The sequence below is a fragment of the Haplochromis burtoni genome, unplaced genomic scaffold (assembly GCF_018398535.1).
Source record: "Haplochromis burtoni strain Fernald_Lab_line unplaced genomic scaffold, NCSU_Asbu1 Contig_320, whole genome shotgun sequence".
Classification (NCBI taxonomy): domain Eukaryota; kingdom Metazoa; phylum Chordata; class Actinopteri; order Cichliformes; family Cichlidae; genus Haplochromis; species Haplochromis burtoni.
The window spans coordinates 690,351-703,401 of NW_024582681.1; the positions used below are offsets into that span (position 1 = coordinate 690,351).

Consider the following 13,051-nt stretch of genomic DNA (forward strand, 5'->3'; position numbering starts at 1 on the left):
ACAACAAAGGGTTACGTTTATAGGTGTATAGTTCTAATGGGAGAGCTGAACTCAACAAAGCTGATAGGCAAATTTTGCCACAATTGGATGACTCAATTTGGAGCCAAGCTGGAGTCTCTGTAGTAACATTACTCATCCAGTACAGCATATTTCGAATATTTGCTGCCCAATAATAAAACTGAAAGTTTGGCAAGGCTAATCCACCCATTGGCCTAGTCCTCTGCATGAAATCTTTACGAATTCGTGGACTTTTGCCATTCCAAATAAATGCAGAGATATGCTTATTCAGTGTTATAACATACTTATTGGGTAAGTAGCATGGGATACATTGAAATAAATAAAGGAACTTGGGTAGTATGTTCATTTTGATAGAATTGATGCGGCCAGTTAATGACAGTGGTAAATTGTTCCATCTCTGAAGATCTGTCTCAGTATTCTTAAGCAGCGGGACAAAGTTTCTTTCTTAAAGACCTTTGTATGAGTGGGTAACCTTAACCCCCAGATAGGTCACATACCCTGATTTAACGTTAAATTGAAAATCTGAAAATGAAATCTTCCTGGCTATAGAGTTGACACAGAGAAGTGCACTTTTATGCAGGTTCAACTTGTAACCTGAAATATTACCAAAACATTCAAAAATGGCAAGAGCACGGGGAAGAGAGCATAAAGGCTCTGACATATACAGCAGGAGGTCGTCAGCATATAAGGATATTTTGTGTTCCTGGTCACCTCTGAAGATGCCCTTAATGCAACTGTCAGCTCGCAGTTTAATCGCCAATGGTTCAATTGATAATGCAAAAAGAAGAGGGGATAAGGGACAACCTTGTCTCGTACCACGGAGAAGTGGGAAATAAGAAGAGAACAACGAATTTGTTCTAACACGTGCCAAAGGTGAGGAGTAAAGTAACTGAATCCATGAAATGAAATTAGGGCCAAATCCAAATTTATGTAGAGTATAAAACAGATAATCCCACTCCACCCAGTCAAATGCCTTCTCAGCATCGAGTAATAAGGCAATTTCAGGGGTTGTAGTTGACTTGGTGTGTAATATGTTTAAAAACCTGCACAGGTTGAAAAAACCATGCATACCCTTCACGAAACCTGTCTGATCTGGAGAAATTAACAATGGTAGATATTGCTCTAGCCTGAGAGCAAGTAGTTTCTGAGTGCTTTTTGATGCTGAGGGAAACTGGAATCACTGACACAATTTCTCTGTAGGAAAGATCTACATTTTTAAGTGTTATAATGGTCTGTCTCTCTTCCATTGTTAATTGCCTTTTTCTCACCATTTTTATAGCAACACACTACTTTCTGCAGCACAATGCTGTTCAGCTGAGGCTCACTGATGGGTATGGTACCACAGTGTGTTCCAGCACTGCTTTTATGCAGACAGAGCGGATTGTAAGTAATCCTGAAAAGTTGGAACACCTGTAGGAATTAGTAGCACTAGCTTTCAAGGCTTGATCAACCTCTATTGGTGCAGAACAGATTTAAACTGTTAACCCATTTTGTGTTGCTGGGTTGTTGTTTTTTTGTATAATTATGAAATACACAATATTTTTCAGTTTTGAGTAATCTTACCTTTTTTTTTAACCTCTGGCAGTTCACCACTTACTTTTGTACCATTTTAAGCTATTCATTGGACTTGCCTGTAAAATATTGCCTGTAAGCCACCAATTGTAAGTTGGTTTCCAGGCAAACTAACATGCATAATTCAACCTTTTTAAATTAGATGTTAGTATTGTGAAATAAAAAAGAGCAACTCAGGGTTCATAGTCTTACCCGATGATATTTAGGCATGCAGAAATGTATGCCTAAATATCATCGAGCATCGAACCACCAACCTTCCAGTTAGCAGATCTTCGCTACCTCCAGAGCTACATCAGATGGAGAATAGTAGAGGCTGTTTTGCCTTTTTGGCAGTATGAAGACAACATAATATCTAAATAAGAACCTTTAGGAACCTAAAATGTATCTGTGTGCTGAGATTTGTTGCTCAGCTCCTGAGGTTTTGTGTATTATAGTCAAATATGACAAATTATGCACCAAGATAGATGTCTAATATGTTAAAAACAGCAACTCAATATAAAAAAACCACCTGACCTTCAAACTATTCATATAGTCTTGTTACAAAAAGACAAGAGCTTCAAAACTCTACAGCCATTTTTATTTTCTGTCATCTTTCTCTGGGATGCAGATTGATTGTTTGAGCAAGATGAACAACTCAGATTACAGAACAGCTGGCAATAACTGTGGGGGCTTGGAGCCTCAGGCAGTCCCTCTATCATGCATCTTGCTCCCATCACAGTCTTCACATCTTCATTTGTGCAATGAGACCCTTGGCTTCTTCAGCATGAAAGCAAATTTTTACATGAGTGAACACACACGCCCCCCTCACAATGGCTCTGCTTTCTGTTCCCTCAGGATTAACTGGTGCTTGTTAAATAAGGTTGTGAGCAGTGCGGTGGGGGAGTTGTGATGAATTGAAAGATTTGGGGAACAACAGGGTTTACAAGTTGTGCTAACAAGTGCTGTTGTGCAAAGAAAGCTGCTTCTCATTACTGATTGAATTGAGTTGAGTGGAGCTGAAGAGTGGCACTGATGTTCTCTCACAATACATGACAACGTCCTGTTGTTATCCACCACCACCTCTGCAACTTCCACCTTCCCCGGGCTGTGAATAACACTGAATCGGATTTTAGTTAACTTTGCATGTCTTTGCTTTAAAAGAAAAAAGTTATTTAATTAATTTATGTAATTTTTTTAGTTAAAAAAAAATCTTTTTAAATGTGTTTAATTTGAACCCCTTATAAGTAACTACTGACATCTTTATTAATTTAAAAGTCTGTATTTGTAATGCTAAGTAGTTTTACTTATTTTATATTATATGAAATATTTATGTTTATGTTATTCATGTTATATACTGAATTAAATTTTCTTTCCTTTTTTAAATTAAACATATTTTTTTCTACAAGAGAGCAGGTGGCACTATTGAACATCAGAGAATAAAAATATAATTTAGTTTCATTTCTCTTTTGTTTTCTTCCATCATTGTGTTCACTGGTGTCCTTTCCACAACTCTGCTGTAGAAAAACATTTTTCTGAGTAAAGTAAAGTAAATTTATTATTGTCACATTTATGCTTCTCAGGAGGTTAATGCTTGATGATTCAGTATCCGCAGTTCTGTCTTTGAGACTTTGTTGCTTTCTTGTCATGCTATTATTTTCAACTTTGGAGAGTCATGATGTGCCTTGAAGAGCTCAGCAGAGTTGTTGGTACTCAACATGCAGCAGTCATGGGCTAAACCACTGAAAGCTTTTATAAGAACAACTCATTAACAGACAACCTCCGTGCTTCTTCCCTCCGGTGCCCACAAGTGCCGTTTAGAGAGGGTTCTTTTCTCTTTCAGAGGCACAGAGAAAGCCCAGAAAGTCAAGGCTGCTTGCTCTGGGTCCTGATTGCATTTTTCCCTTTTTTTTTTTTTTAACAAACTGCTATTCAGACCAAGGCAAGAACAGAATGAAGGCTTTAAAAACATTAATGAAGCATTCACCAAACATTTTTTGTCAACTCTCCTGCTGACAGCCAGATGAATTGTGAGGAGCAGGACAAGTCTGAGCGTTTGATTGGTTAACTTTGAGGTTATCATAGAAAAATTGGCTGACTGATCAGTTTGTTGTTTGGTTGTGAAACAAGCCAGAGTAAAAAAAGAAGCCAAGGAGAGAAAAAGCACCCTAACTCTTTTCTGTGGTGTTGAATTTTGCTTTTATTTCGGTTCTTGATGTTTCAGGCATTTAGCTGGTGTAGAGTTCTTAGTTATAAAAATCTTTTGCTTTTTAACCTCCTTGGACCTGGTGTCCACATATGTGGACATCACATTTTGGGTTATTTAGAACAAAATACTCAATTTTGCTCTACAAGGGCCTGATATCCACTTACGAGGACATTATACTGCTACTGTTCTATTATTTAAACAAATATCCTCATATGTGGCTCTTAATTTTCTTAAAAACAAAAATAAGGTAAAAAAAAAAAATCTGGTAATTCTTTGTTTTTACATTCATCGGGCCCCAACCAGCCCAAATATCAAAGAGAAATTAAACATGCATGCCGTGGAAGAGTTCGGGTCTTAGGAGGTTAAGAGAGTCTTGATGAAGAATTAAGACTAAGAATTATGTACAGTATATACAGCCCACAGTTTACACAGTACTGCCACTTTCAATTCTAAGGTTTTGAATTAAGGTCTCAATATATATTATTATTTTATTATTAGTTTATATTGTTATTATTATCATTATTATTATTATTATTTGTAAACTACAACCTTGAAACACAACAACACATGAAATATTACACCATGGCATTATTTATTTCATGAAAGTATCATTAGAAAAACACTGAGCCAGTACGACTGTTTGGAAGCGTTGCCAGGAGAAAGCTTTTTTCCCCTCTGCTCTGAGATCATTTATACCTGAGGTGACCTGGCACCCATCTCCATCTGGCATCCAGAAGTTGAGGCTGCAGGACAGTAGATGGATAGTTGTCTTTTTTTAAATGGAAGACAACTTAGTCATTGTGATACTTATTGTGCTTACTTTATTTATTTTCAGCTTTATTTTTTTTTATCTTGAACATTTTACTGTCTTAATGTTGGTAAGATTTTGCAAAAGTATTCTTCCTCATCTCCTTTTTTTTAACCTGTGAAGCACTTTAGCACTTTAGTTTCATGCTGAGTTGAGTTAAGGAGACTTCTTTTAGCATTGTGCGGTTCACTTACTACTAGGGTTAGCAACCAAAAGTACCAATTTATATTTAAGAAAAGATATTGATTTACATTAAAATAAACCCTTTCACAATGCTAACCACATTGTAGAAGGGAAACAACAAGCTTAGCTTTCAAGCTTCAAGTTTAGTTTTATAATGTATAGTGTAGTAGTTTACATATTTGCTTAGCAAGTAATAGGTCCTTTAAGATTGTGTCAGGAAGGGCATTAGACATAAGACTCAAATGTCAAATCAAGCATGCAGAGCTACCCCCTGTGGCGAACTCTGAATGTAGCTTTTTACATGAAATCTAGACTCTACGATTCATTATCAGTTGGTCATGCTAAAAACGCCAGCTGCTTCCCACCGTCAAGCAGTAATTTGTCACCATTATGTAAACATGAGTCTGTCTCTTTTTTCCCCTCTCTCTCATTCTCATCAGGCCTGATGGGATAGGCACAGTGACCATGGAGGAAAAAGTGCAGTTTGAAGCAATCAGAAGTCGTCTCATTGCTCTGCTGGAGAACCAGATCACACATTTTAGGTATGTAACACCTTCATATTGAAGACCAATAGAAGTATATTTGTTTCTGAAGATTTATTTTTTCAGCTAAAACTAGAAAGTGTCAAGACTTATGTGGTCATGAAATTTCTGTCATGGAAGTCATGGAATTTAAAATTGTAATCAAAACCTTCTGTGTGGATGAACTGTTCAATGTCATTTACATAGAAAATTCAGATTTCTGTCCTTCTTCCAAAAGTCAGTGTTGATCTTTTATTTTAGACTTTGTCGACTTGTTTAAATATTAGTTTCATTATTGAAAGGGGAACCTGTGATATAGAGACAAGATTAGGTTTCTCAGCTAGCTTAGGTGCCCATCGGTGTCTCCCAGAAGAGCTAGAGTCACTTAGTCAGACAGATTCTGTTTAAGTGAGTTCTTGATTTAGCTTATCTAGCAGTATTCAGGGGGGGGTGTGGCCTGTGAAATTGAAGTCAGCTTTCCCAAAATAATGTGGTTCATCATTGTTAACTTACATTAAATCATTAATTAACTATGATTAATTAGCATTTTGTATTTATTCGGGTAATATTTGTCTAATGTTAAAATTAATTTGAAGATCTCAAATATGTAAGTTCGACAAATATACAACATAAAACAGAAAAGAAATCAGTAAGGGTGAAATACTTTTTCACAAGATTTTATATGACTCACCAGACATTGCATACATGATTCACATTTGAGAACAAATTAATTTTTCACATGTAACAATCACATTGAAACACTGATACTCCTTATTCATTAGTATATGAATGCAGGTTTGTCATTATTTTCCCTCATGGTTGTAGGTATGTCAGTGCAAGTCAAAAAGCTGACCCAGCGGCTTTTTGACTTGCACTGATATAAATTCGAAACAGTACCAATAAGAAACTGTAAATGATATACGCTGCACAGTCTCGTTCGAGGGAAGAGTCACGGATCCTGATAATGAACTTGAGACACAGAAGGAAAACAGGTAATCTAGTTGTTTGAAACCTGGCTTCAGAAGATGCTGGGCCTGGAAGCTAAACAAGGAACTGTTACGATCGACAGGGCTCAGCCTTGGCCCCCTGATGAAAAACGACAACAATCTATTATCATCAAACTGCACAACGTAAGTGACAAAAGCAGAATGCAATCAGCGGGCAGGGAGAAAGGCGACCTGTCGTTTTAAGGAAGCAAGATTTACATTGCCAAGATTGTTTGACGCAGGTGAGGGGCCAGACGGCAATTTAACGGGGCGCGTGAGCACCCTATAAAGAGAGGAAATACAGTATCCGTATATATTTCAGTGTTCTGAGTGAAACTCAGTTGCAGTTGTTTGTGATAAGGAGATACGAACAGGCTATGCCGATTTTGTTTTTTTTTTCTTTTTCTTTGGAGATGCACTGCATTACAAAATGAGTAAGCAGTGTTGGACCATACTAACACATTAGTATTTTAAGAATTTTATTATTTTTGTTTTTCTCTTTGTCTCTCCCTTTTTTCTTTATGTTGCTTCTTTTTTTTTATTCTCCAATAATTCTTGACTTACTGTGGTTTGCATTCATTGACACTGCCAATTGGCCAGGGTGTGGGAGTGTGTGGGGAACTAACATCATGAGTGGGATACCCCTGCTGGCGGTATATGGTTCTCTCTTTATGGTGGAGGGACGGATCTTGGCTTCACTTGCTCAAGAGGTCATAATTCCATTCTGTGTTTATTTGTTTCTGTTCTTGTGGGGTCTTGTGGGGCTGTTCAATGCTGGAGTTTGTGGTTGTGGGTGGGTTATTAGGGACAGTCTTTTTTACACTGCATGTGTGCTATGCACCAGTTCTTGTGTGTGTAATTACTAATTTCATAATCACATGAAAAATAATACATATGAGTGATATTAAAATTCTATCACTTAATCTGAAGGGCATCAACCATGTCGTCAAACGCCAAAATATCCTGTCACTCCTTAAGAAAGAGAAATGGCAAATTTTAAGAAACTCATTTTTCAGATCTGGACCATAGTAAATTGCAAAGGAGCTAGGCAGGCATCATATAACTCAAAAAGCATGGGAATTAGTTTTTTACATTGCTGCCCTCCTTAACACTTGACAAAACAATAACTATTAAGGAGGGCCTGTATGTACTTTTATGTTTCCCTCCAAGAAAATGTGTGAATCTCTTTACAACTTGTATGTCGCCCTCCATAACTTTAGAATAGACTTTTTTTCTCTCCTCAGAAATGTCTGACTGATGATATTCTTTTGTTTTTGTCCTCCTCTTGATTATCAGTTGTGGCTACTCTTAACACTCTTTAGCGAATTAGGCTCTATAACTCGTTAAAAGGTCAACTTTAGTCAATCTCAGGCCACACTACTGGAAATGTGGGGGACAATGAACAATATTCCCTTCAGTCGGTCAGTATCTGGATTTACATATTTAGGAATTAAAATATCACCAAACATGTGGACCTGTGGAAGCTCAATTTTCTTCCAGTTTATTGCATGCAGTTAAAATAGACCTTGAATGATGGCATGAATTACCACTTTGTTTCGTATTTTATACTCTCTGCAGATGCTTCCTCTGTACTTGCCGAAGAAGAAAATTCAGGATACAGAAAAGGCCGTCTCTAATTTTATGTGGGATGGCAAAAAACCTAAACAGAGGCTTAGACTTTTACAATTACATACAGACATGGATGCCTAAAATTCTATGTACAACTGGGTTTGCCACGCCTGCTGTTTTTGGTCTTAGCTACATGCGTATTTTAAAAGGAGTCATGTATTAATTCGTGGAGTTGTTCTCCACACTCCCCATGGAGTCTGGTCACTTGTGATGTCCGTAATAGAAGTCCAGTGGTAAAGCTCAATCCTATTTTATATAACAGCATTAATGGTGGGACAGGGGGATTCATGTACTTGGAGACCTGTTTGAAGATGAGCCAACAGTTGTAAAACTTAGAATTCCAAAGGAACGCTTCTTTGGATATTTGTCTTGGAGCACCTTCTGTATTCTACTCCCTTCTCTTTCTCCTCATAAGTGGGTAAAGGATTTAGGCACAGAATATGTAGGGGATGACAGGCAGGTAGCTATAGTCCTGATCAAATCTACCTTCATATGCAACAGACTGAGAGAAACTCAGTGTTAGATTCTTCCTTTTGTTGTTTTGCACAAGATAAACTGCTCTCGCTCTCCTCTGCACATTAAGTGCTGTTCATATTGTCACTGCTTCTGGGAGTGTAAATTGATTTCTAGGTTCAGGTCATCTATTTCCGAGGAACTTGTTGAAATAATAATGCCTGTAATTGTTAAGTTGATGGCTGTTGCTAACTGGTTAACTTAAAAAGACATACATAAATTGGACTACACAGTAGGATTGTTTATTATTACTATTGTAATCATTTATATTCTTATTACAATGTGTGGTTTTCTTAATCTATGATTGTGGATTTGCCAACTATGTAGATGGACTGTCGTGGGAGGGTGGGGGTGTTAAAACTTAATAAAAAAAAGCATTTAAAAATAAATTGACAAAAACAAAAAACAAAATGCCCAAAATTTGTAAAACAAAAATAAAAACATTATCTTCATTCTCATAAATGAAAGCAGTCAGGGTATTTTTAGCACCATCGGCAACATGCAACAGGTGCAAGACATGTATTGATGGCAGCTGATGAGACCTCCCTGAATCTGCGTGCTGCCATTCAGCAATGCCGCTGCTGTTTGAGCACATTGTGAGGATGGTGTGAAAGCGACAGCCCCAAGACCTTGAGCAACACTCATCTGAATGGACCTGTGCCATTAACTGTACTGAAACCCATCTCTTTAAACCCTTCATGTCTGAGAGGGCCCTCCATCTGGCTCCAGAGAACACAGGAGGGGCCGGGAAGAGGGGGTCGATCAGCAGGAGTCATTACTAACTCACCTAAACAAGAGGCTAATGCTGATAAACAATGGCCAAGACAAGGCAGGGATTATGCAAATGTCACCCAGAAAAGAGATGGATTTCCACAGTTTGGTTTGGATTAAGTCAGAGTTGTTAATGTCTTTTAACTTCCTTTCACTATAAAATTTGCCCCCGTACCTACATTGAATCACTGATAATCAGTCCTACTCCTCCAGTTTCACATTTTTCAGGCAGACCACCGTTTATTTTATTTGAAAAATATCAGCTTTTTGTTAACAAACTGAAAATTAGTCTGACAGTCTGTAATTTTAGTGTAAGTTCTCAGTGGGCTTCAGTGTGGCTGTCTGAGTGAAACCTGAAAATCCCTGCAGTCTCTTACTCTGGTCCAGTACATAGTAATGCATAGTTACTATTTGTTGTTATTGTTTTTTTTTATTAAGTGCATGTGGGATTCATACTTTTTGGAAAGCAAAACGGATTGCTTAGACAATATTTGGATGATGAAATGAAATAAAATCAGACATGAAAAAGAGCTTTTCTTGTCTGAGACTGGAAACAATCTCTCACCTTTATTAGCACTGTCATATCTACTGTCTCAACCAGAAAAACAAAGGACATTTGAACTTACATCATGCATCTGTAGTGCTTCAACTTGGAAGAGATTGGAGTGGATGAATGGGTCAGAAAGATGATAACATGATGCTTGTACCCTCATGTTTTACATCACTTCAGTAAAATTTCTCTTTGTGAAGGTTAATCAGAGAAACGCTGTTGAAACTCCCTTAGTAGATGTCATAACAGCAAATGTGCTGTTCTAGTGCCATCAACAATTAAATATCTTTCACATCATCAATTTCTTTCCCTTGTGTCATTTAAATTTATATAAGGGTCGTTCTATCTCAGCCCTGTCAGCCAAGTTTTAGAACATTCTGTTCATCCCTCCCCCATTTGTGTAAAAGCTCTGTGGTCGGGGCGCCGGTTTGGCTCAGTGGGTGAGCAGGCAGCCATATGCCGCATGGCCAGAAAGTAGCGGCCTGGGTTCAAGTCTGACCCACAGCCCTTTGCAGCGTGTCTTCCCCTCTCCTTCCTCCACTTTCCTGTCTGTCTTTATTGTCTCTATTCATTAAAGTCAAATGCCAAAAAACTATTTAAAATAAAATAGACATTTATGGTCCAAAGAGGATTCAGTGAAATTTTAGCTTCAAATATCAAATACTTTTCAAGTCTCTTGAAAAATGGTCCATCCCAGATTGAAATCTGTGGATATGTTTGAACATGAATACCTCAAAAGCTATTACACTATTAAAAATAAAAGCACAACATTTTCATTGGTCTTTTAAAAAAATACGTTAAAAAATATTAAATATATAAAGATACAATTTCACAGTTATCATTACATATGCTTAGAAACTTTGAAGGTTTACTATAAATAGTCTTGGTTTTTTTAATAAAATTTTTACTATAGCACTTAAAAATCCGCGTTTTCCCATACTGACTAAAATAGAATAGAAAATAGAAAATTCTGCCGATTTTCTCTTTAATCAGATATCTCATATTCACTCATTTAAACATTATCACCACTTGTGTCTCCTTTCTGTCAGAAGCTTGCTTGCCGATGCAGATAAAATACATATTTATCAAAGACATTTCAGGCCTTTTGAGCATTTTGCTCTTTAGTGGAGATTGATTTTTCTTTTAAATGAACATCATGAACTTGTGACATAAAGTATGAATTGAATCTTTAAACAAAGTCCGATGTGATATTAGTTTAGTTTAGTGAGTTTCATAATTTCTTCTCTGTTAGCAGAGCAAAACATCTGCCTGTATTTCTTTTTGGTCTAATAAATGGCTGACCTGTGTGACTGCATGCCTTTGTTTATTAAGTACTGTTCACTTGTCAATTAACAACGAGAAACCTGCATGAACTGCCTCATCTGTACTCCGATGGAGCTGTAGGTGAGAAACGCTTCCTTCATCAGTGTAATTAGACAAGAGCAGGCAGCCATCTGTTGCCAACTGACCGTTTTCTGCCACTGAACGCATTTTCCTATTCTTCTTCTCCTCTTTTTTTTCCTTTTTTTTTTCTATGAAGTTGTCCTTGAGATTGTTTCTAAGTGGCTGCCTACGTTTTGCATCTGCAGGTATTGCTTTCCCTTTGGACGACCAGATGGGGCCCTAAAGGCCACGCTCTCCCTTCAGGAACGGGTAATTGGCCTCTGATTAAATCATATTTTAACATACAGCACAGTGGTGTGAAAAAGTGTTTGCCCCGATTTTTTGTATGTGTCATAATCCAGGTTTGTATTTCTTTTCTACTTAATAGTAAACACCCCCCATTTTGTGTTTATTTGTGTTGTCTTTGTCTAATATTTACATTTTTTTAATCATCTGAAACATTTACTGTAACCGTGACAAACATACAAAAAAAGTTAGGAGATCAGGAAGGGCTTAAATATTGTTTGCACCACTGTACAAATGTCCTGCACAGTTTTTTCATGAAACATGTAACATACATGTATAGAAAAGGAAAGCGTGTTGCCTTTGTTTATCAGCTGTCTTAGAATCAGTGTAATCACCTATCTGTGCAATTTGGTTTCAAGTGATTATCAATGTCTTCAGACAAAGTACAGACCAGTTTTCAAGGGAATAAGACTTGAAGAAGACTTGTGCTGCTAGAAAGGCAAGAAAGCTAACCCCAGTCTTACTTGAACAAATCTTTGTTCAAGCAAGTCAATTAATTAAGTGAATCTAATTCACTTAATGTACAGAATTCACCTGCTTGCTGCATACATGCAGTGAATGTGCATACTGCACATTCACTGCATGTATATATTATATATAATGTAAAATGGATGGATACATGGAAATTTAAATAAAGCTCAACATGACAGCACCCAGAAAGTATTCCGACTTTTATCCTGACTAAAATCAAGTTTTATCCAACTTATTTTCACGTCATATTTTTACTCTGGTGCTCAACACCCCACTTTATGTGGCTCTATGTCCAATCGTAGGAGGCTATCCTACTGTTTGACCACCAGTTTTATTCTGATTGGCTGCATCTGACACACAGAAGGTTTGACAAGCCATACAGTGGGGCTTCTCTTAAGCTCTAAGAAGAACTAAATGAGATATGTGTTTTTTCAGGTTTTGATGAAAGACATCACTACCCCTGTTCCTCCAGAGGATATGAAGAAACTGGTGCAGAGGTGTCTGGAACAAGCAGCTCAAATCAACTATAGTCAGTTGATTGAATATGCTAAAATCAAGGGTGAGAGTTTATAGCTTGATTTTTACCAAAAGATGTCACTTCAGGGTGGTGCTTGAAGGGAGAACACAGGATCACAGTAAATGATAGATGATCATGGATAACGTAATGATAGATTTGTTAGTGATCAGTAGGGTTTGACCCAGAACCCAACATACTGTACACACAACAGAGGCTTCTCTGAAATGTTCTGTAGTCATGTTTGAGTGTAAAACTAATCTGCAATGGCTTCTGCTTCTTTGCTATGGAATTTTCCCACATAGTGGAACATCAGGTACCTTCAGAGAAAAGACTGGAGGACATGATGAGGCTGGGAGAGCTCTGCATCGAAGTCTTGCAACAGAATGAAGAACATCACTCTGAGGTATTTTATTCCTTTTTTTTGTCTTTAATACATTAGGACTTCAGATGCAATTTAAAAGACTGCTAGACTTTTGACTTTTATTTCAAAGAAGGTCCTTTTTTCCCATCTCAGAATGTGTTGAGTGACAAAAATATGCAAATTTAAAAGAAAAAAGATAAGCTCCAGGTGTCTTTTGACATCCTTCGCAGGACCCGCCTGGAATTCCAGAAATCTGTTAGGTTGGCTAAGGCAGGTT

At 37.3% G+C, this 13,051-nt stretch overlaps 1 protein-coding gene across 1 annotated transcript in view; it reads left to right on the plus strand.

The window, feature by feature from the left end:
• The window catches only part of LOC102304224 (calcium-dependent secretion activator 2), a gene marked incomplete at its 3' end in the record, with an annotated part of 124,457 nt that extends 111,641 nt beyond the window's left edge, over window positions 1–12,816 (plus strand). The window contains 4 exon segments of the mRNA XM_005942573.3: window positions 5,207–5,308; window positions 11,326–11,389; window positions 12,332–12,455; window positions 12,716–12,816. Coding sequence (XP_005942635.2) covers window positions 5,207–5,308; window positions 11,326–11,389; window positions 12,332–12,455; window positions 12,716–12,816 — 391 coding nt within the window.
• Window positions 12,817–13,051: the final 235 nt, after the last annotated feature.